This window comes from Hippopotamus amphibius, chromosome 12 (assembly GCF_030028045.1).
Source record: "Hippopotamus amphibius kiboko isolate mHipAmp2 chromosome 12, mHipAmp2.hap2, whole genome shotgun sequence".
Lineage (NCBI taxonomy): Eukaryota > Metazoa > Chordata > Mammalia > Artiodactyla > Hippopotamidae > Hippopotamus > Hippopotamus amphibius.
In genome coordinates, this window is record NC_080197.1 from 97,390,726 (window position 1) to 97,415,979 (window position 25,254).

Here is a 25,254-nt window from a genome sequence, read left to right on the forward strand (position 1 = left end):
TTCCTTCCCACTTCCTTCCCTCTCATCCACCACTCTCATATTCTAGTTTTTTTTTAATATATTTTTTATTTTTTTATTTTTTAAGAATTTTTATTCAGATACAGTTAACATATAATAAACTGCATATATTTAGAGTGTACTGTTTGGTATCCCAATCTCCCAATTCATTCCCCCCTCAACCCTCTCTGCTTTCCCCACTTGGTGTCCATATGTTTGTTCTCTACATCTGTGTCTCTATTTCTGCCTTGCAAACCAGTTGATTTGTACCATTTTTCTATATTCCACATATATGTGTTAATATACAATATTTGTTTTTCTCTTTCTGACTCACTTCACTCTGTAGGACAGTCTCTAGGTCCATCCATGTCTCTACAAATGTCCCAGTTTCATTCCTTTTTACAGCTGGGTAATATTCCATTGTATATACGTACCACATCTTTTTTATTCATTCATCTGTTGATGGACATTTAGGTTGCTTCCATGTCCTGGCTATTGTAAATAGTGCTTCAATGAACATTGGAGTGCATGTGTCTTTTTGAATTATGGTGTTCTCTGGGTATATGCCCAGTAGTGGGATTGCTGGATCATATGGTAGTTCTATTTTTAGTTTTGCAAGGAACCGCCATAGTGTTCTCCATAGTGGCTGTATCAATTTACATTCCCACCAACAGTGCAAGAGGGTTCTCTTTTCTCCACACCCTCTCCAGCATTTACCGTTTGTAGATTTTCTGATGATGCCCATTCTAACCAGTGTGAGGTGATAGCTCATTGTCATTTTGATTTGCATTTCTCTAATAATTAGTGATGTTGATCAGCTTTTCATGTGCCTCTCAGCCATCTGTATGTCTTCTTTGGAGAAATGCCTATTTAGGTCTTCTGCCCATTTTTGGATTGGGTTCTTTGTTTTTTTGATATTGAGCTGGATGAATTGTTTATATATTTTGGAGATTAATCCCTTGTCTGTTGATTCATTTGCAAATATTTTTTCCCATTCTGAGGGTTGTCTTTTCATCTTGCTTATAATTTCCTTTGCTGTGCAGAAGCTTTGAAGTTTCATTAGGTCCCACTTATTTATTTTTGTTTTTACTTCCATTACTCTAGGGGGTGGATCAGAAAAGATCTTGCTGTTATTTATGTTGAAGAGTGTTCTGCCTATGTTTTCTTCTATCAGTTTCATAGTGTCTGGCCTTACATTTATGTCTGCACTCCATTTTGAGTTTATTTTTGTGTATGGTGTTAGGGAGTGTTCTAATTTCATTCTTTTACATGTAGCTGACCAATTTTCCCAGCACCACTTATTGAAGAGGCTGCCTTTTCTCCATTGTATATCCTTGCCTCCTTTGTCATAGGTTAGTTGACCATAGTTTATCTCTGGGCTTTCTTTCCTGTTCCATTGTTCTATATTTCTGTTTTTGTGCCAGTATCATACTGTCTTGATCACTGTAGCCTTGTAGTATAGCCTGAAGTCAGGAAGCCTGATTGCACCAACTCTATCTTTCCTTTTCAAGATTGCTTTGGCTATTCAGGGTCTTTTGCGTTTCCATACAAATAGTAAAATTTCTTGTTCTAGTTCTGTGAAAAATGCCATTGGTAATTTGATTGGGATTGCATTGAATCTGTAAATTGCTTCCAGTATTATAATCATTTTCACAATGTTGATTCTTCCAATCCAAGAAAATGGTATGTCCCTCCAACTGTTTGTGTTGTCTTTGATTTCTTTCATGAGTGTCTTATAGTTTTCTGAGTACAGATCTTTTACCTCCTTGGTTAGGTTTATTCCTAGGTATTTTATTCTTTTTGTTGCAATCTCATATTTTAGTTTGATTTTATTTTATTTTTTGGAACCAAGTGAAAGTAATTTGGAGACACTGTTGGAGACATTGTGCCCCCTTTCCTCTAAATACTTGAGTGTGTATTTCTTTTCTTTAGATTAATTTTTATTGGAAAATAGTTCATTTACAATGTTGTGTTATTTTCTGCTATACAGCAAAGTGAATCAGTTATGCATATACATATATCCACTCTTTCTTAGATTCTTTTCCCATATAGGTCATTACAGAGTATTGAGTAGAGTTCCCTGTGCTATATGGTACGTTCTTATTAGTTATCTGTTATATATATAGTAGTGTGTATATGTCAATCCCAATCTCCCAGTTTATCCTTCCCTGCCTTTTCCTGCTTGGCAACCATATGTTTGTTTTCTATGAGGGTGAGTCAAAAATTATCCACACTCTGGCTATAGAATTGACAGAAGTTTTTATATAACCACAGTGCGAATAATATTTGACTCACCCTCATACATCTGTGACTCTGTTTCTGTTTTGTAAATAAGTCCATTTGTACCATTTTTTTAGATTCCAGATGTAAATGATATCATGTGATATTTGTCTTTGACCTACTTCACTTAGTATGACAACCTCTAGGTCCATCCATGGTACTACAAATGGCATTATTTCATTGTTTTTTATGCCTGAGTAATATTCCGTTGTATATATGTACCACGTCTTCTTTATCTACTCATCCATCGATGGACATTTAGGTGGTGTCCATATCTTAGCTATTGTAAACAGTGCTGCAGTGAACACTGGGGTGCATGTCTTTTTGAATTATGCTTTTCTCTGGATATATGCCCAAGATTGGGATTGTTGGATTATATGGTAGCTCTATTTTTAGTTTTTTAAGGAGCTTCCATACTTGTTCTCCATAGTGACTCCTATTTACATTCCCACCAACAGTGTAGGAGATCCCCTTTTCTTCACACCCTCTCTAGCATTTATTGTTTATAGATTTTTTTGATGGTGGCCATTCCAACTGGTATGAGGTGATACCTCATTGTAATTTTGATTTGCATTTCTCTAATAATTAGTGATGTTGAGCATCTTTTCATATGCTTTTTTGGCCATCTGTGTATCTTCTTTAGAGAAATGTCCATTTAGCTTTTGCATCCAATTTTGATTGGGTTACTTGTTTATTAGATATTGAGCTACATGAGCTGTTCGTGTATTTTGGGGATTAATCTCTTGTGAGTCACTTCATTTGCAAATATTTTCTTTTCTTGATCCACCTCCTAGAGTAATGACAATAAAAATAAACAAATGGGACCTAATTAAACTTTAAAGCTTTTGAACAGCAAATGAAACCATAAACAAAATGAGTGTGTATTCCTTAGTAAGGATGTTCTCTTATAGAATCACAGTATGATAATCAAAGTCAGGAAACTTTACAATGAAACAATGAAATTATCTAATCCATATTCCATATTTAAATTTGAACAGTTCTCCGAGTTTTTATAGCTTTTCTTTCCCCAGCCTAACATTTAATAAAAAAATGTACATCGAATTTGGTTGTCCTAATTTTTAGTCTCCTTTAACCTGGAATAGTTTCTCAATCCATCTTTGTCTTTTTTTACCTTGCCTTATTTCTAATAAGAACATTAGATTTACAGAACAGTTGTAAGAGATACTGCAGAGAATTTTGTATATCCCTCACCTGGTTTCCTCTAACATTAATCTCTTACATTACCATGGTATATTTGTAACAACTAGTATACCAATGTTGATACATTACAACTAATTAAAGTACAGACTTTATTTGAATTTCACTTGTTTTTCCATTAATGTCATATTTCTATATCAGAATTCACTTGAGGATACTTCTTTGTATTTAGTCATTCTGTCTCCTAGTATTCTCTGTTATGTAACAATTTCTCGGTCTTTCCATGATTTGGATGACTTTGGCAGTTTTAAGGAGTACTTGTCAGATATTTTGTAGAATGTTCTTCAAACTGGTATTGTCTGATATTTTTCTCATGCTTAGATTGGAGTTATAGGTTTGAAGGGGAAGACTACAGTGGTGAAATGCCATTCTTATCACATCATTTCAGTGGTACGTGATATCAGCATGACTTATCACTGGTGATTGTTAACACTGATCACTTACCAACATGGTACTTACGAGGTTAAAATTGCTCAACATAATGGTGTATCTGTCCTCTTGTTGTATGGTTAGTTCTGTATGTATTTTGGAGCTATAATACTAGATGCATGCAGTATTGAGATTGTTGTATCTTCCTAATTAATTGAACCTTTTATTATTACACAGTAACGATTTCTAGAAATCTTTTTAAATTTAAAAACTAAATGTTTGCTATTAGTGTAGGTACACTAGTTTTCATTAGGGTTAGTTTTTTTTTTTTTTTCTTTAGTGTATCTTTCTTTTCTTTTGAAATTTATAAATTCTTCAATTTTCATATCTGTTGTAAATGGCTATGTATGAATTTTATTTTTTATATTGAATGGCAATATTTGTTTCTAATCTGTAGCATTTAGTTTGTTAATGTATAATTTTGTAACTTTTGCTCTGGATGTATTTCGATCACTTATTTAGTGCTTCTCATGTGCTCCACTCTTTTTTTCTTTTGAATTGGTTATATTTTTTTTTTTTGGGGGGGGTACACCAGGTTCAATCATTTGTTTTTATACACATATCCCCATATTCCCTCCCTTCCTTGACTCCCCCACCCTCGAGTCCCCTCCACCCTCCCTGCCCCAGTCCTCTAAGGCATCTTCCATCCTCGAGTTGGTGAATTGGTTATATTTTTAAAACAGCATTCCACAATCTTCCTTTTCAAATCTTTAGATTATCAAGTCCTTAAAAATTGTAGTTTTAGGAATTTTTAACATTTACTTAATTTATCAAATTCTATTTACTTTAAATCATCTTTTACTTTCTTCCTGAATAATACAAGAACATCAGAAGACTTGAACTTAAATTCTCACCCTCTTGATCAATGCTATCATTATCATTTGTATTTGTTATTTTAGTTTTTAACATTAGTATTATTGATCTTATCAATAACATTCATTAAGATTTTAAGTCAATATTTATTAAGATTTCTTTCATATTTACCACTTCCCTTATTGTTTCTTCATTTATCTCATGTTTGATCATTCTCCTTCAGTTTGAAGTTCATCCTTTAGAAATTCCTCAAGCAAATGTGCTTGGCTATGAATTCACTCAATCCCAAGAAGGTTTTTTTTGCTTAACTTATGTGAAGCCCAAACATCAGAGTGATGAATATAACCGAGTTGGTACAAATGATTTTCGTAACTTCATTTGGATATTTTGAATATGTCAGCTATCTCTTGCATGGTAAAATGTTGATTGTTTTCAATTAATGTCTCAGTTTGTTTGCTATCAACTTCAACTGGCCTACCCAACCATGGAGCATCATCCAGTGAGAAATCTCCAGCACAAAACCTTGCAAACCACTTTTGACACGTTAAAAAAGTCACAGCACCTTCTCCATACACTGCACAAATCTTTTTCTGTATTTCAGTCGCGTTTTTACCTTCCTTAAAATAATAAAGCATAAAATGTTGCTTTTTTCTTCCATCTTCAGTATTTAAATGGCTATACAAAAATTCAGCAATTTCGATAATTTTTTGTTTTTTTAATGCACAGTGATATGACAGCTGTCACAATACTATATGACAAAATTGTTTCGAATGAAGGTAAAGACAACTAAGCACCACTAGAGACATCTTAGGGGAAAACTGAAAGAACCGTTTGGCCAACCCAGTGCATTCCTAGAGTGATAGTTATTTTCTTTCAAAACCGTTCAAGATATTTTCTCAGTTGTCTTTCATCTTCCAATGTTCCTTCTGAGTAGTCAGCTCTTAATTTAACATTTTTTTATAATCTTGGCAAAAGTTTATGTTTCTCTTTACCTATTTTATATATAGTACTGTGTATCTGTTAATCAAAAACTTCTCATTTATCTCTCCCCCCACCATCCCGCTTCCCTTTTAGTAATCACAAGTTTGTTTTCTGTGTGTGAGTCCATTTCTGTTTTGCAAATAAGTTCGTTTGTGTCATTTTTTTAGATTCCACATAAAAGTGGTATCATGATATTTGTCTTTCTCTGTCTGACTTCACTTAATATGATAATCTCTAGGTTCATCCATGTTGCTATAAATGGCATCATTTCACTGTTTTTAATGGCTGTTATTCCATTGTGGGTATATATATCATGTCTGCTTTACCCATTCATCTGTTGATGGACATTTAGGTTGTTTTCATGTCTTGGCTATTGTAAATAGTGCTGCTATGAATATTGGGGTGCATGTATTGTTTCAAATTATAGTTTTCACTGGGTGTATGTCCAGGAGTGGGATAGGTGGATCATATGGTAACTCTATTTTTATTTTTTTTGTTTCAGATCTTTATTAGAGTATAATTGCTTTACACTGTTGTGCCAGTTTCCAATGTAAAACAAAGTGAATCAGCTGTATTTATACATATATCCCTATATCCATTCCCTCATGAGCCTCCTTCCCACCCTCCCTGTCCCACCCCTCTAGGTCATCACTAATCATTGAGTTTATCTCCCTATGTTATGCAGCAGCTTCCCACTAGCCATCTGTGTTACATTTGGTAGTGTATATATGTCAGTGCTACTCTCTCATTTCATCCCAGCTTCCCCTTCCTTCCACCCCATGTCCTCAAGTTCGTTCTCTACATCTGCGTCTTTATTCTTGCCCTGCCACTGCGTTCATCAGTACCATTTTTTTAGATTCCATACATATGCATTAGCACACGGTATTTGTTTTTCTCTTTCTGACTTCACTCTGTATGACCATCTCTAGATCCATCCATCTCACTACAAACAACTCAATTTTGTTCATTTTTATAGCTGAGTAGTATTCCATTGTATGTATGTGCCAGCCACATCTTCTTTATCCATTCATCTATGGATGGACATTTAGGTTGCTTCCGTGTCCTAGCTATTGTAAATAGTGCTGCAGTGAACATTGTGGTACATGTATCTTTTTTAATTATGCTTTTCTCAGGATATATGCCCAGTAGTGGGGTTGCTGGGTCATATGGTGGTTCTATTTTTAGTTTTTTAAGGCATCTCTATACCGTTTTTTACCATAGTAGCTGTATCAAGTTACATTCCCACCAACAGTGCAGGAGGGTTCCCTTTTATCCACAGCCTATCCAGCATTTATTGTTCCGAGATTTTTGGATAATGGCCATTCTGACTGGTGTGAGGTGATACCTCATTGTGGTTTTGATTTGCTTTTCTCTAATGGTTAGTGATGTTGAGCATCTTTTCATATGTTTGTTGGCCATCTGTATGTCTTCCTTGGAGAAATGTCTGTTTAGGTCTCTCACCCATATTTGGATGGGGTTGTTTGTTTTGATATTGAGCTGCATGAGCTATTTGTATATTTTGGAGATTACTCCTTGTTGGTGCTTCGTTTGCAGATATTTTCTCCCATTCTGAGGGTTGTCTTTTTATCTTACTTATGGTTTCCTTTGCTGTGCAAATCTTTTAAGTTTCATTTGGTCCCATTTGTTTATTTTTGCTTTTATTTCCATTACTCTAGGAAGTGGGTCAAGAAGGATCTTGCTGTCATTTATGTCATAGAGTGTTCTACCTATGTTTTCCTCTAAGAGTTTTATAGTGTCTGGCCTTACATTTAGGTCTTTAATCCATTTTGAGTTTATTTTTGTGTATGGTGGTATGGTGTTAGGAAGTATTCTAATTTCATTCTTTTGCATGTAGCTGTCCAGTTTTCCCAGCACCACATATTGAAGAGGCTGTCTTTTCTCCATTATATATTCTTGCCTCCTTTCTCATAGATTAGGTGACCATATGTGTGTGGGTTCATCTCTGGGCTTTCTATCCTGTTCCAATGATCTATATTTCTTTCTTTGTGCCGCTACAAAACTGTCTTTTTTTTTTCTTTTCTTTTCTTTTTAAATTTATTTATTTATTTTATTGGCTGTGTTGGGTCTTTTTTGCTGTGTGCGGGCTTTCTTTAGTTGTGGTGAGTGGGGGCTATTCTTCATTGTGGTGTGTGGGCTCCTCATTGCTGTGGCTTCTCTTGGTGCAGAACACGGGCTCTAGGCACGTGGGCTTCAATAGTTGCAGCACATGGGCTCAACAGTTGTGGCTCACGGGCTCTAAAGCACAGGCTCAATAGTTGTGGAGCACGGGCTTAGTTGCTCCGCGGCATGTGGGATCTTCCTGGACCAGGGCTCGAACCCGTGTCCCCTGCATTGGCAGGTGGATTCTTAACTGCTGTGCCACCCAGGAAGCCATACCATACTGTCTTGATTACCAAAGCTTTGCAGTATAGTCTGAAGCCAGGCAGCCTGATTCCTCCAGCTTCGTTTTTCCTTCTCAAGATTGCTTTGGCTATTTGGGATCTTTGTGTTTCTATATAAATTTTATAATTGTTTGTTCTAGTTCTGTGAAAAATGCCATTGGTAATTTGATAGGGATTTCAGTGAATCTGTAGATTGCTTTGGGTAGTGTTGTCATTTTCACAATGTTAATTCTTCCAGTCCAAGAACATGGTATATCTCTCTGTCTGTTTGTGTTGTCTTTGATTTCTTTCATCAGTGTCTTATAATTTTCTCCACTCAGGTCTTTTGCCTCCTTAGGTAGGTTTATTTCTAGGTATTTTTCTTTTTGTTGCAATGGCAAATGGAATGCTTCCTTAATTTTTCTTTCTGATTTTTCATTGTTAGTGTATAGGAATGCAAGAGATTTCTGTGCATTAATTTTGTATCCTGCTACTTTATCAGATTCTTTGATTAGCTCTAGTAGTGATAAATTTCCCTGGAACAAGTAAAATTTCGTTTGGGGATGTAGAAAGTTTGAGGCAGAATAGGGAAGAATTTAACACCCCATGGTATGCCAGGATGTGGGAATTGGCACAAAGAAGAAATAAGCCCACATAAATAACCATGTTGATGAAAGAAGAAAGAAATATTTAAAACCAAGATTAGGAATATGTTTTAATCACATAACGGAAATCTTAGAAGTCATTGAAGAATATTTTATTGTATTATAGATATTACATTTTATTATATGAATTACATATGATAGACAATATGAAGCTGTTGAAGATTCTTGGGCAAAGGACTGACATGTTGAAAGTGATCAAAGTGTAGCTTTATCAATAAATGTGGATCTATAGGATAAACGAAAGTTTGAAACTGGGAATATATTTTGTTAGAGCCCACCTATTAGTAGTTCCTTTTTGCTTGATTATATAAAACTAAAATATATATTTAATATTAGTTTATATTATATAATAGTAATATAAAATCATTGTATTTAAATCCACTTTTTGTTATTTTAGAGGAATTCCAGGGAAGAAATGTGGTACAATCATACTTACAGCAGAGGAATTAAACTGTTGCAGAGTAAGTAAATATTTCTTTGGATTAAAAATTATTTCCAATACTTCTTTGACATGATGTTTCTCAAACTATACTTAAATGATTTTTCTTGAGTAATTTTAGCAAAAAAATATTAAAACTATGTTTTATAATGCTATAATTGATAAAATATCATTTTAGATACTTAGTACTTTAACCAGAGAGACTACATTCTATAGTTTAAATAGGATAATCAGTTATTTTAAACATCTTTTTAATGAATAGAAATTATTAAAATAAAACCTAATGGTAGTATCATTTTGAGGGGGGCATTAATATAAGGAATTGTTAATTGTATCAGTTCAGTTCTTGCAAAAATTTGAAGATTCTATGTGTGATCCTAAAGGAATATTTCTAGTCCCTTGACTGTAACCATTTTGCATATTATACTTGCTTTTATGTATTTCTGATTGAATTAATTCAGTATTTATATGTGGTCTCATGTTTTCTTAACTTGGGAAGCCCACATTTGTAGAAATAACCAGGTACTACTCCAACTAAGAGTATAATGACATAGAGTGCATATTCCTTAATCTTAGAAAACTGCTATTTTTAGTTGTGATTTGCTGATTTAATCATCTTTTGTACTTCTCATCTCTGAATTTGTATATGTGTATGATAACCTATGTTTGTATAACAAGGGAGGAGAGAGAAAAAGAAGTTCAAGGTCAATAAGATACATAGTCTTTGTTGTGACATTGAGATGCTATTTTGTCAGAACTGATATTAAGATTATTTTGTATAAATATGCTTCTGAACAAATTATTATGAGTTCTCTTTCAAAATAGAACCAAGATATCAAAAGCATGGACTGGGTATTGCCAGGCTGCGTCTTAAACATCTCCTGCTTTCAATTCTGTTGTTTTGCCTGGAGGAACAGGAAAATTATAAAGCTTCCATGCAAATGTAGTGGAATACGTTACTCGGTGATCCAGAGGCATTTTCACCACTCTTTATACTAATAAAGCTTTCAAAACATCTGTAATTATCTTTTAATATTATTTATTAATAGTTTTAATTATTATTTACATATTTCCTACACTTAGAAATGATAGATCTAATATTTTTAAACTGTTTAGAACCTTGATATAACTTCACTTATGTATCCTACATTCTGATTCTTAGCTACAGACATTGATAATCAGCATTGCTGAAATAATATTACTCTGCTAGTATAGTAGAAGAAACAAGTGTGTTCAAAGCAATGATCATAGTTAACTTCAGAAGAGACAGTGCCTTTTAAATGTGCATTTTATGGTACTTTAAAAATACCAAGCAGTATCACTTAGAATTTGGAATGAAGTAATTTTATTTCACATTTGACATCATACACATTGACACTTATTTTCTTGAAAACCCATCTCCAGTTGTTAGCTTAAGCATAAACTTTGGAATCAAAATGCCTAAATTTCAGTATTATCTCTTTCACCATTCAGCTGAGTGAAGTTTTTTGGAGCTTTAATTTCTGCATTTTGTAAACTGCTAAAAGTCTTTATATAGGCACACCTCATTTTATTGTGTTTCATATATATTGCATTTTTTGCAGATTGAAGGCCTGTGGCAGCCCTGTGGTGAACAAGCCATCAGCACCATTTTTCCAACAGCATTGCTCACTTCTAGTCTCTGTGTCACATTTTGCTAATTTTTACAAAAGAGCAAATTTTTTCATTATTATTACGTTTGTTATGGTGATCTGTGATCCGTGATCTTTGATGTTACTGTTGTAATTGTTTTGGGGCACCACAAAATTAATAAATGTGTGTGTGCTGACTGCTTCACCAACTGGCCATGCCCCTGTCTCTTACCCTCTCCTCAGGCATCCTTTTTTTCTGAAACACAATATAGAAATTAGGCCAATTAATATCCCTATACTAGCCTCTAAGAATTTAAGTGAAAGGAAGATTCATACATATCTTACTTTAAATCAAAAGCTAGAAGTGATTAAGCTTACTGAGGAAGGCATGTCAAAAGCCAAGCTGAGACAGGCTGAAAGCTAGGCCTCTGGGCCAAACAGTTAGCCAAGTTGTGAAGGCAAAGGAAAAGTTCTTGAAAGACATTTCACATGCTACTCCAGTGAACACACACATGATAAGAAAGCAAAATACCCTTATTGCTGATATGAAGAAAGTTGTAGTGGTCTGGATAGAAGATTAAACCAGCCACAACACTCCCTTAAGCCAAAGCTTAATCCAGAGGAAGGCTAAGAGAGGTGAGGAAGTTGCAGAAGAAAAGTATGAAGCTAGCGGAGGTTGGTTCATGAGGTTTAAGGAAAGAAACTTTGTCCGTAACATAAAAGTACAGGTAAAGCAGCAAGTACTTATATATATAGAAGCTGCAGCAAGTTATCCAGATGTTCTAAGATAATTAATGAAGGTTGCTGCACTAAATAACAGATTTTCAATGTAGATGAAACAGCCTTATATTGGAAGAAGATGCAATCGGGGACTTTCATAGCTAGAGAGGAGAAGTCAGTGCCTGGCTTCAAAGCTTCAAAGGACAGGCCAACTCTCTTGTCTTGAAGAGACTTTAAGGTGAAGTCAGTGCTGATTTACCATTTAGAAAATCCTTGGGCCCTTAAGAATTATGCTAAATTTGCTCGCCTGTGCTGTATAAATGGAACAACTAAGCCTGGATGACAGCATATCTGTTAACAACATGGTTTATTGAAGCCCTCTGTTGAGACCTACTGCTCAGAAAAAAGATTCCTTTCAAAATATTACTGCTCACTGACATGCATCTGGTCCTACAAGAGCTCTGATGGAGATGTATGAGATTGATGTCATTTTCATGCCTGCTAACACAACACTCATTCTGCAACTCATGGCTGAAGGAGTAAGTTCGACTTTCAAGTCTTGTTATTTAAGAAATAATACATTTCATAAAGCCATAGCTGTCACAAATAGTGATTCCTCTGATGGATATGGGCAAAGTCAATTGAAAACCTTCTGGAAAGGATTCACCATTCTAGATGCCATTAAGAACACTTGTGACTCATGGGGAAAGGCCCAAATATCAACATTAACAGTAGTTGGAAGAAGTTAACTTCAACCCTCATAGATGGATGACTTGGGATTTAAAACTTCAGTGGAGGAAGTAACAGCTGGTGTTGTGGAAATGGCAAGAGAATTAGAATAGGAAGTGGAGCCTGAAGATGTGACTGAATTGCTGCAATCTCATGATAAAACTTGAATGGATTACAAGTTGCATCATGTGGATGAGCAATGAAAGTGGTTTCTTGAGATGGAATCTGCTGGTGAAGATGCTGTGAAGATTGTTGAAAGGACAACAAAGGATTTAGAACACTTCTAAAAATGTGTACCTGAATAACTGAAGATATGAATGGAGATCCTGTGTTCTAATATTGGGTACCTAGAGTTATCTAGCTTAATAGCACTTTTCTGGGAAAGGAAATGTTCAGGGTTTTAGTAAGTAATAGTTCTGTGACTAGAACAAAAACTTCCGGGAGTCAATTTTTCAGTCTTTATAGTCCTTTAAAAAGCAATTTATGTTGTCTGGAATTCTCCCACACTTGGCTATCTGCATTAAAATGGAAAATTTGTTTTCTTGTCAAGTCTTGCTTGTGATCTGGAGTTTCTAGTTATTTATAACCCAGGTTTTGAGCTGTTTTACTAATTTTGTTTGCAGGATGCTGTTCTGATGCAATTTTGTGCAAACAAATTGGATAAGAAAGACTTCTTTGGAAAATCAGATCCTTTTCTAGTATTTTATCGAAGTAACGAAGATGGCAGGTAGATTTATCTTTTATGCATTTTAAGTCTATGATAAGGATGATATTTAAATTGTTACCTTTTCTCAGAGAAGCTTATTAAATCGTTAAACAGTAAAATATGTTGGTATTCAAAAAATTGATTTTTTCATCTCAGTAACAATGTGTAACTTTATAAGCATTTAATATGTTTAGTTTGCTATTTATAATGAATAATTTTTGGCTTCATATAAACATTTCCTCTCTACTTTTCCTAAAATTATATTATTGCCTTAATAATATGGAAGAGTTACATTTTTGTGGAAATCTAAAATTCTGAAACCAATGTATTTTGTTATAGAATTGAACCCTTTAGCCAATTTCTTAGAGAAATGGATTGCTTTTTATACTACAGGGTTTTTTCAGTAATATCTAACATTCAGGAAACTTTTTTATTACACTCTAGTAATTTGAATATGTTACCAGTTATGATTAGACTGGTTTCTATGTGATTTGAAAATGTGTAACAGAGTATAATTTATTTTAATTTTTTATTGAAGTGTAGTTGATATACAATATTATATGAGTTAAAGGTATACAATATAGTGATTCACAATTTTTAAAGATTGCACTTCATTTATAATTAGTATAAAATGTTGGCTATATTCCATGCATTGTACAATATATCTTTGTAGTTTATTTTATACAAAATAGTTTGTACCTCTTATTCCCCTACCCCAACATTGCTCCTCCTCTCTCCCCTCTCCTCACTGGTAACCACTAGTTTGTTCTCTATATCCATGAGTCTGCTTCTTTTTTTGTTATGTTCACTAGTTTGTTATATTTTTTAGATTTCACATATAATTAACATACAGTATTTTTCTTTCTCTGTCTGACATTTCACTTAGCATAAGACCCTCCAAGTCCATCCATGTCGTTGCAAATGGCAAAGTTTTCATTCTTCTTTTATGGCTGAGTAGTATTCCATTGTTCAGAGTATAATTTAATACATATGACTCTACCATAAAATACATTTTATCATTATTTTCTGTACTTCTTATTGTATTGCCAGTATTGATGAGAAAGTTTAGTGGTTAAAATTATGAGCTAAATAAGGTCCTGCTGCCTAAGTGTAAACAGTGACCCTGCTGCTTAATAGCTGTGGAACCATAGGCAAGTTTTTTAACTCATATGAAATTCAGTTTCCTCATCTATAAAGTGGGCTAATAATCATAGTTACCTCCCAGGGCTGTTGAGAGTACTAAATGAGTTACCACACAAAAATCATTTAGAAGCGTCCCTAACATAAGAATTATGTTAGCTGTTGTTACTATTATTATTATTATCTTATGGTATAACTTCTCCTTTTTTGTTTTCCTTACTTATGCATAATAAAATATTAGCTAAAGAGAAAATGTCATTTGGAGGTTAAAATGAGGGAAATAGAAGGTAAAAAAAGTAACCTGCTACACTTATAAATGAAATTACACAACATGTTGATGTTATGTAATAAGTATAAAATGGTACATAAAAATAGAAAGTTTGCTATTTTAAAGTGAATATACTGAGCAGTATAAAATTATGCTTTACATAGTGTATGATTTTTGTTGATGCAGCTACTAGACAACTGTTTGTTATTTTTGTTATGGTATATTATTGGATTTTGCATGCTTTTCTATTTCAATGATAAAAATGTTACAGTAGCATTTACATCTGAACACTAATTTTGCCCATGTGAAAAATATTGGAGAGTGTAGAAAATAATCATATTTTCAAGTAATTTCAAAGTTAGAAAAAAAAACTAAAGACTGGTTCAAAATTTCTTAAATAATAAAGTTCCTATTTTTCTTCCGCTCTGAACAACTTATTGCCTGAATTTTCTATTTTAGTCTTATTAGTTTTCTTATAAAGATTAGTTATATAATAATAGAATTTCAGTCTATCGTACATTTAATGCTACTGGTAAGAGACAGATTACAAAAATTTATTATTATTGTAAAAAATGGTATTAACTTGTGCTTTAAATGAAATACAGAGTACAACTTATCCAAAAATCTCATATCACTTAAAAACAACTATTGCTAAAATTTTGTGCATCTCATTTCAGAAAACTTTCCACTTGCATTTACACGCAGAAAATAATTCACCAACTGCATCCAAATATATATGTTAGGGCACATGTATTAATGTATTGATATACATATGTTTTGCTTTATGAGTTTTGAATGAGTAAAAATGCTTTTACTCCTCACTTTTTATGTGTAAGTCTCTTTTTAACTGCAGAGACTTTAGCTTCATTTTTAGCATGTATTTGAACATGGAGCTACTTCAAAAATTGCTTGTTGTTTAGTGTGTTTGAGGCTCATATAAAAAAGGTTAAACTTATTTTCTACTATGAGCATTAACGAAAATCCATAATATATGGTTATAAATTCTTATTTTCTTACTTTCACATTTATTTAGTAGCTTGACCTGTGTTCATAATTAGGTAATAATTTTCCTTTAGAAAGCTGTTTTTTGGTAATTGGCTTCATTTAAAGTGTTTTAACACAGATTATTTAATAAGAGTATTTTTCTTATAATACTATTTGTAATACATAAATACATACACACTTATATGTATATAGCAATACTCCTGAGTATTAGAAAGAGCTACATCAGACTTCTGTCAGAATTTTCACTAGTCACATTAGTGCTGGAATTAGTGAGATTTTGCTGTCTATATCACATCTAATGCTTTACAAATGAGAATGATTAATAGAAGACAGATAGCTACCTCACTTATTAGTAGCTCACTAAGACAGTGAGTCACTTTGTTAAGAGAAGAAGTTTCAAAGTATTTAATTATTATGGCTGGTAATACTAGGAATATTGCAGAAATTTTGATTTCACTGTAAGCAAAAAGGCCCAAAATTCAGTAGGTTGTTGAGCATGTTGGTTTGAAGATGGTTCATTGGTTGCTGTATCTCTGTCTGTCTATCCCTCTATCTATTTAATCTATTATCTATCATCTGTCTATCATCTATCTATCTATCTATCATCTATCTATCTTATCTATCTATCTATCTATCTATCTACCTATCTATCATCTGTCTATCTATCTATCTATCTACCTGTCTAGATATCTATATAGCTAGCTATCTGTATCTATCATCATACCAAAGATTGGTATATGTTAGAATATGATATGACATAAGAAGAGAAAGCCCTTTGTAATTCTTTAAGAATGTGTAGTGTTATGAAGAGAGGCAGATGCCTGTTTCTGAAAACAATGTACATACTTTTGTCCCTATGAATTTTTCTTAACCATTTTTATATACTTTTGCTTTTTCTCATTTGATTCCCTCTGTTTTTCTCCTTCCTACTTCTCCCTTATCTTCTTTACTTTTTTTCCCTCTGCTTTAGATATTTTGATTAACCTTTTAGGGTCTTCTCTATCCTCTTTTTTTTTTTTTAATGTCTTTTGCCCCCAGTGATTCCTAAATTGCTTTGGGTGATTCACCTTTGAAAGCATTTAGCCGCATTATAGGCACACATATTCTCTTGAGCGCTGTCAATTTAGTAACATCATTTTCTTTAGATAGGCAAAGATACTACCAGGAGTATGGCACTAACGTCATAAATCTTAAATTTAATATGTGATCCATTTATATTATGTTTCTATTTGATCTCTTAATGCAGAGAGACCCTTTCTTGCCTGAGAAGAGGAAAATGGACTCTTTCAAAATGAGATTTTTTTTTTGTAGGGGTTAGTTGCAGTATGTTCACTATGGTAGTTACATAATATTCTCATGTTCATGACTCTTAGAGGGATCCCTGCATTTAGAACATTTCATGACTAAGGTTTTAGTGAGGGTTGAGTTTAGGTGTTGTTCTAACCAAAATCCTTTAAAACATTTTATAGCTCAGTAACTGCTGCATAAATTTGCATCAGGCAAGAACATTTCCAGGACCTGATTGATGTCTGGAGATTGAATGATTTGGTGGAAACAATACTGGAATTTGAATCAGAAAACCAAGTTGAAGGCTCCATGGATTCTGCCCCTTATTGTATATTGTTGAATTGCTATCTTTCTTCCCTCTAGGAATTCTTTAGATATATAGTGTCAACAGTTCAAAGAAAGAAAGAACCACATACTGAGTTGTCTCACTATAAATTCATTATGTTAATCTTAAATAGGCCCTTGGCTCTCCCCAGGAATCTTACTCCTTTTCCTTAATCCATCAATGTTCCTTCTCTCCCAGACACTTCAGCACTTTTGCCCTCTTCCTTCTTTGCTGGTTATCTTGCTTCCTATTTAATAAGAAAATGGAAGCAATTGGAGAACTGCTTCAAGATCCCATTGTAGCATCTGCCCGTGTGCTTGGCCTTCCTGGATGCTCTGCAAAATGACTCTGTGCTCCCACCAACTGCTGCAGTGATTCCCTCTGTCCCATCCATTTCCATCTACTTCAGGACTTTGCTCTATCCTTTATCCCCTTCCTCTCATGCAGCACAAATTGTTTTCTCTCTAATGGACTTTTTCCTTTAGCATACAACCTTGCTGTTACCTGTGTCATCTTGAGAAAAATTTAAAAATAACAAGAAAACAAACCCTTTGCTTGACTAATCTTTCCCCTTTAAGCTGCTACCCCCAATTTCTCTTTCTCTCTTTACAGCTAAACTGCTCAGAAATGTTATTTACACACCCTGCCTCAGTTCCTCTTCTCTTTCTTAAACCCATTCCAAACAGATTTTTGCCCCCAGCACTCCAACAAAACTGCCATGGATACTTTTCAGAGTAACAATATGTCACCACAATTTTTATAGAGAGTATTTACAAAGCAGCTTTAGGATTTATTGAATTTGCAGATCATTTTTCGTAAACTCATTGCAAAATCTCATTGCTTTATGTTATGATGAGCTAATCTTTAAATTTTTAAAACAGCAAATCTCTTTTTTACTGACTGATACAGCAGCAGCAGAGGGACTGACAACATGTATTCTGCACAAAAAGAAAGAGAAGAATGACTACTAAAACAATATATTATAATTGAATCATGAAAATAACTGAAAACTTTTTTTTTACAGTTTTACAATTTGTCATAAAACAGAAGTTGTCAAAAACACCTTAAATCCTGTATGGCAAGCATTTAAGATCTCAGTCAGAGCTTTATGTAATGGCGATTATGACAGGTAAAATAAATGACAACTTTTCTGAGAATTTTGAATATTCACTATAGATTTTGTATCCAATAACTTAAATTGAATTTTTAAAATTAAGCTGGCTTCTTTATCAATGTAAATGTGTATTTACAAAAGCATAGTTGATTTATTCAGAATTTTTTAAATAACTTTTTTTTTTTAATCCAAAATGATTTGGGGAGGAGGGATAATTTGACTAATTAAAATTTGGTTTAACTAATTTTTCAAGAACAAAAATGTGCAAAGTGCCAAAAATGTATTTAATATTTGTTTGTTTTAACATATTCAAAAGTCATCCCGGAATTTTCATTGCCTCAGGGTTTTCATTTGGTTATTATCTTTCTAGAGAGGAATAAGTAAATATACAAGAGACATAAGATTATGACTTCATATGTTATCAACCCCGATTTACTCCTGAGAATCCTATTTGACATCACTGCTCTCATGGTTGCTGAATTATAAAAGTTCAGTAGATGTAGAGTAGGGAGATTCTGATGTTTTACAAATAGGTGGGTGAGGTGGCCCTGAAGATCTTCCCACAGTATGCCTGAAGATGACTTAATATCAAAGTTTTTTCTTTTCCTTATGAAAATTGATTGTAAGATTATAATATAAAAACCCCTACTCACCCCAAAAGTTATTTTATTTATCTTATTACTTGCATATTAGAAAAATGAGAATTTATTCTATTAACTAATACCGTAGAAAGAACTATTGATTATTAACATCATTAAATTTACTTTAAAATTTATTATGCTACTTGACTGTCACTTTATTCATTTAATAATATCATAACTTTATTTAACTGGACTCATTCTAAGAAAGTGATTCTTAATGGTATAGTTCCTAGTTAGCAGCATCAACGTCACCTGATGAAACTTTTAGAAATTAAAAATTACTGAACCAGGGGGCATGAGGTTCAGCAGTTCATGTTTTGACAAGCCCTCCACGTGATTCTGATCCATGCCGAGTCTGAGAAATATTTCTCTAAGACAGTGGTTCTGAAGAGTGGAGGAGTAGCTCTATACCTCTCCATTGAGAAGCTATGTCAAACTATAAATGCTTTTCCCATATACTTTCCTACTCTGTTTAAAGAATTAAAAATTGTATGATTTTAGAAACCTATTTTAAGATATAAATTGAAGAATAGTATTAAAATTAATTAAATCAACTTTATTTTGTAAAACCTGAAAGCATACACTATTTTACCTAAGAAAATCTGTAACTTATTTTTTAACTTTCAATCATATGTTAATTTGATCTAAGTAACTTGACTCTGTGTGTATGTTTTCCCCATGGACAGAACAGTCAAAGTAGAGGTGTATGACTGGGATCGAGATGGAAGGTAAGGCATTGTCTTTTATTTTTGCTCTTAAAACTTATGATGTTTTAAGAAGCAAATATGCTGAAATGACCGCATTTTCACATTTTAATTTTCAGATTGCATATTTTTGTTTTGTTTTTCTAAGTATTACTGAGGTGTTCACATGAGATTTTAAGAATGAGTGTATTCAACCTGCAAAATGAAATAGAGGTCTTCCTCCTTTCTAGTAATATAGGAAAGATTTTCAACTTGGACTTGATGATTTCTCATTGTGTACAACTTACCGATGTCTAGCTTTATAGCTGTAGAGTAGTGATTCTCAAGTTTCTGTATCTCATAATCTCTCTGAAGATTCCTATTGTCTTTCTACTCCTATCATCTGCAGGAACACAGCTGAGCTCCCCCTCCAAAAAAAAGACACATGCCTCAGAAACAAACAACAAAACGAAACTCTAGAATTATGTCTGGTGATTGCCAATAAAAATACTTAAGCAGAATGCCGAAATCATGGTCTCCCTCTGCACACCATAGCATGTTAATGAGTAAAAGAGAGTGAACATACTACTTTTCCTTTTTCTTAAGTGTTTTCCCACTGTTTCTACTGTTTTAGGTAGCACTGATATTTAAGTGTTTTTAAATGCTGTTAAGTCAAGGGACCCAGACATGCTGAAATCTCACCTTGCTCTAGATAACTGTTCCTTTAGGTAGTTCCTGAAGGGACTGAGTCTAGAGATGCCAAAGGCGAGTGGCAAGTGGGAAAGCAACTGAATTTTACTTGGCTGGTGTTCTCCACTCTTGTGGGAAAACATTCAGAAGTCTTTCTGAAGCCTTGAAAATGTTACAGAAAATATGGCTAAAATTAATTAAAATATGTGGGCCGAGCAACTGGGTGCAGGATGTCCTGCTTGAGCAGTGGAAGAGCTAAGGGTGCGGACTTAGGAAAGCCGGGTCAGCGCAAGTCAGAAAACTGCATGTGCACACAGTAATAGTCCTTCTGCTGTTCTTGCAAAAGACCAATGCCCCCAGTCATGTGAGGCCCTTTGTGCAAAAAGATATACAAAAAAGAAATTTGGTTACTTCAAAGAAAACCTTGATTGTGGGACGGAACTGGGAGTGTGAGAACCTTATGCTATCTTACTTCCTGAATGCTAAGAGCTCAATAAAAGCAACGTGGGATGAATCAGCGGGGCTCTTGATCCTAGAGATCTTGAGTCCCCCGTCCCATCTTTCTCTTAAATCTGTGTTCGTGTTTCTTTAAGCTTGCGGCACCCATCATTCGCCCCGAGTCCCCAAGCTGGTCTCGGCACACTCTAGCCCAGAGCTCTCTGGTAAATGGAGCTGAACCATGAGGTTAAAGCTCAAGATCTAAGTAAGATCATTCTCTCTGCATTTTATATAAGCCAGTAGCCAAGCCCCAAAAAATGAGAATGTTTAGATACCTGAGCACTACTGCTAATATAGGAACAAATTTGATTGGAAAATCTGTCCTGTCCCGAGCAAACACTTCCCCTTATTTCTTCTGCTTACATGGGTAGAAAAATGCATCAAGGCGAGGCCCTCCATCAGATAATGGTTAGCCTTTTTAGTGATTAAATATTTTCTAATTAGGGTATGTACATTGCTTTTCTAGACATAATGCTATTGCACAGTTAATAGACAACAGTATAGTGTGAATATAACTTTTTAAAAATGAAATATAATTGGCATACAATATTGTTAGTTTCAGGTGAGCTACAAAGTGTTTTAGCATATGCATAGATTATGAAATTATCACCAGGATAGGTCTTATAACCATTTATCCTCATAGAAGGTTGTTACAAGATTATTGAACATATTGCTTGTATTGTATAGTACATCCCCCTGACTTAGTTATTATATAATTGTAGGTTTGTACCTTGTAACCCCATTCACCTATTTCACATACCCACTACCCGCCTACCTTTTGGCACCCACCCATTTGTTCTCTGTATCTGTGAGTCTGTTTTCATTTTGTTTGTTAGTTTTTGTTTGTTTTGTTTTTTTACATTACACATATAAATGAGGTATTTGTCTTTTTCTGTCTGACTTACTTCACTTATTATAATACCCTCTAGATTCATCCATGTCACAAATGGTAAGATTTCAATTTTTTAAAATTTCTGAGTAATATTCCATCGTGTGTGTGTGTATAACGTCTTCTTCATCTGCCTATCAAATGAAACTTGGGTTGCTTCCACATAATGGCTATTGTAAATAATGCTGCGATGAACATTGGTGTGATACATCTTTTCAAATTAGTATTTTTGTTTTCTTACCCAGAAGTGAAATTGCTGGATCATGTGGCTGTTCTTTAATTTTTGAGAACTCTTCAGACTGTTTTCCATAGTAGCTTCACCAATTTACAATCCTACCAACAGTACATGAGGATTCCCTTTGCTCTATATTCTCACCAACACTTGTTATTTGTTGTTTTTTTGATGATAGTCATTCTGAACATGTGTAAAGTGATGTCTCATTGAGGTTTTGATTTATAATTTGCCTGATGATTAGTGATGTTGAGTATCTTTTCATGTTCCTGTTGACCATCTGTATGTCTTCTTTGGAAAAGTGTCATTTAGGCCCTCTCCCATTTTTTTATTCTGTTTGTTTTTATTGCTATGGAGTTGCATGAGTTCCTTCCATATTTTTCATATTAACCCCTTACTGGGTATATTGTTTGCTAATATATTCTCCCATTCCGTAAGCTGTGTTTTTATTTCTTGATAGTTTCTTCTGATGTACAAAAGCATTTTGGTTTGATACAGTCCCATTTGTTCACTTTTTCTTTTGTTTCCTTTGCCTGTGAAGACAGATTCAAAAAAAATATTGCTAAGATGAATGTAAGAGGGTATACTGCCTATATTTTCTTTTAGGCATCTTATAGTTTCAGTTCTTACATTTAAGTCTTAATCCATTTTGACTTTATTTTTGTATGTGGTGTGAATAAAAAGTCCAGATTGATTCTTTTGCATATAGCTGTCCAGTTTTGCCAACATCATTTATTGAACAATCTGTCTTTTCTCCATTTTATATTCTTCCCTCCCTTGTTGTAGATTAATTGACCAGGTAAATGTAGGTTTATTTCTGGATTCTCTATTCTGTTCCACTGATATATGTTTCTGTTTTTGTGCTAGTACCATAATGTTTTGATTACTGTAGCTTTGTAGTGTACTTTGAAAACAGGGAGAGTAATACCTGAAGCTTTCTCCTTCTCTCCCAAGATTGTTTTGTCTATAAGAGATCGTATATGTTTCCATACAAATTTTGCAGTTATTGGTCCTAGTTCTGTGAAAAACGCCATTGGTATTTTGGTAGGGATTACAATGAATCTGTAGATTGCCTTGGTTAATATGGTCATTTTAGCAATATAAATCCTTCCAGTCCATAAGCATAGTATATCCTTCCATTTTTTGTTTGTTCATTTGTTTCATCTTCAATTTCTTTCAACAGTGTATTATAGTATTCTGAGTATAAGTCTTTTACCTCCTTGGTTAAATTTATTTCTAAGTATTTTTTTAAATGCAGTTTTAAATTGGATTGTTTTCTTAACTTCTCTTTCTGATAGTTTGTTGTTAGGGTATAGAAATGCAACAGATTTCTGTATGTTAATTTTGTATTTTGACACTTACTGAATATATTTTATTAGTTCTAATAGTTTTCTGATAGCACTTTTAGAATTTTACATATATAGTATCATGTCATCTGTAAATAGTGACATTTTACATCTTCCTTTTCAATTTGGATTCCTTCTATTTATTTATTTTTTTCTCTTGTCTGATTTCTGTGGCTGGGATCTCTAATACTATGTTGAATGACAGTGGCAAGAGTGGACATCTTTTTCTTGTTCCTGATCTTAGAGGAAGCATTTTGGGCTTTTCTCCATTAAGTATGATGTTAATTGTGGGCTTGTCATATGTAGCCTTTATTATGTTGAGGTATGTTTCTTATATACCCACTTTGTTGAGAGGTTTTTTGTTTGTTTGTTTGTTTTACTATAAATGGATGTTGAATTTGTCTGTAGCTTTTTCTGCATTTATTAAGATGATCACATTTTCTATTCTTCATTTTGTTAATGTGGTATACTACATTGTTTAATTTGCAGATATTGAACCATCCTTGAATCCCTGGGATAAATTCTACTTGATCATGGTCTATGATCCTTTTGATGTATTTTGAATTCAGTCTGCTAATATTTTGTTGAGGCTTTTTGCATCTCTGCTCATCAGTAATATTTGCTTGTGATTTTCTTTTTTGTGGTATGTTGTCTGATTTTTGGTATCATAGTGATTCTGGCATACCTCCCTCTTCAACTTTTTGGAATAGTTTGAGAATGATAGGTATTAAATGGTGGTGTTAAATGTTAAATGATTAAATGATGGTTAAATGGTTAGATGATTTAAATGATAGTAGAATTGACCTGTGAATCCATCTGGTCCTGGACTTTTGTTTGTTGGAAGTTTTTTGATTACTAATTCAATTTCATTACTAGTAATTGGTCTTTATTTTTTCTTAATGTCTTCTTGATTTAGTCTTGGGAGAGTATACATTTCTAGGAATTTGTGTATTTCTTCTTGTCTATTTATGTTAGGTTGTTCATTTTATTGGTATTTAATTGTTTTTAGTATTCTCTCTTGATCTTTTGCGTTTCTGTGGTATCAGTTGTAACTTGTCCTCTTTCATTTGTTTATTTGGGCCCTCTTTTTTTATTGATGAGCATGTTTATCAGTATATTTGTTATTTCAAAGAACCAGCTTCTGATTCATTGATCTTTTCTGTTTTTAGTCTCTGTTTCATATATTTCTGCTCTGATACTTATTATTTCTCTAACAATACTTCCAAGTATTCCTGTACCTTACTTTTAATATGATGTGAAAGATGGGTGAATCATTCTCAGGTAAAAGTCTTATGTAACAAGAAGCTTGGTAGTTTGATAGAGATGAATGAGTATAGATTTTGAAAGAATCTTAAGAGACATTGAAAAGGCTAGTGAAATGTGTAAAAGCTGTCTCATATTATGTGAATGAGAATTAAAGTTAGAGTAAAGGCAAGTGAAAGAGAATAGGGATAGATTGAAAAGTAGAGATGCAGAAAGATATCATTTATGAAATGTAGTTAAAAGAAGTGAAGCATTTGATTCAGTAGCCTTAGGAAATTTTTTCAATTAAAAATGATGATTTACTCTTGGAGATGTGAATTTAGTAGCAAAGGAAATATCTGAATATATGATTTTATAAGTTTGTGTTGTCCTTGGATCATCAATTATTTGGGGGAAGATTGGCAGTGGTTATCTACCATCATTAACCGCAAGTTCAAAAGAAGTCTGAGGAGTTCAAGACTGACAATAAAAGCTTGAAGTTGGAAGGGAAAAGATTGTTAGGGGAACTTTAAATATTTCTTGGAAATGAATTTTACAATCAGTAGAATAAGAGGAATGCATTTTAATTATATAAGTAGACTAATAACTTTCTAATATTGGGGTAAAAATTCTTTCTTTAATGTGAAATATAGCCCTGCATTTTAATATAAAATATTTTAATGTGGAATTCTGTATAATCCATGTACACTAAGGCAATTTGGTCTCCAGTAAAAATGATGCTTAAAGGTTATAAAATAATCCAGATATAAGTTTTGTAATACAATAAAATAGTCACTGTGTGTATTGTTATACAAGTTGATATTCCACCTTGTGGTTACATGTGGTATATTAACATATTACTGTTGTACTTTTACATTCATTTTTATTTATTTGGCATAATTTTTCAATGTAGATGTTCTTTTCTT

The 25,254-nt window shown here is 33.5% G+C and overlaps 1 protein-coding gene across 4 annotated transcripts in view; it reads left to right on the forward strand.

The window, feature by feature from the left end:
• The window catches only part of CPNE8 (copine 8), a 267,432-nt gene that overhangs the window by 131,987 nt on the left and 110,191 nt on the right, over positions 1-25,254 (forward strand). For 3 of the 4 annotated variants that reach the window (XM_057700921.1, XM_057700923.1, XM_057700925.1), the window contains 4 exons: positions 9,162-9,225; positions 12,886-12,989; positions 18,018-18,122; positions 19,435-19,476. In XM_057700921.1, the coding sequence (XP_057556904.1) occupies positions 9,162-9,225; positions 12,886-12,989; positions 18,018-18,122; positions 19,435-19,476 (315 nt within the window). The remainder of the gene's footprint in view (positions 1-9,161; positions 9,226-12,885; positions 12,990-18,017; positions 18,123-19,434; positions 19,477-25,254) is intronic. The other variant, XM_057700922.1, reaches the window with a different exon arrangement.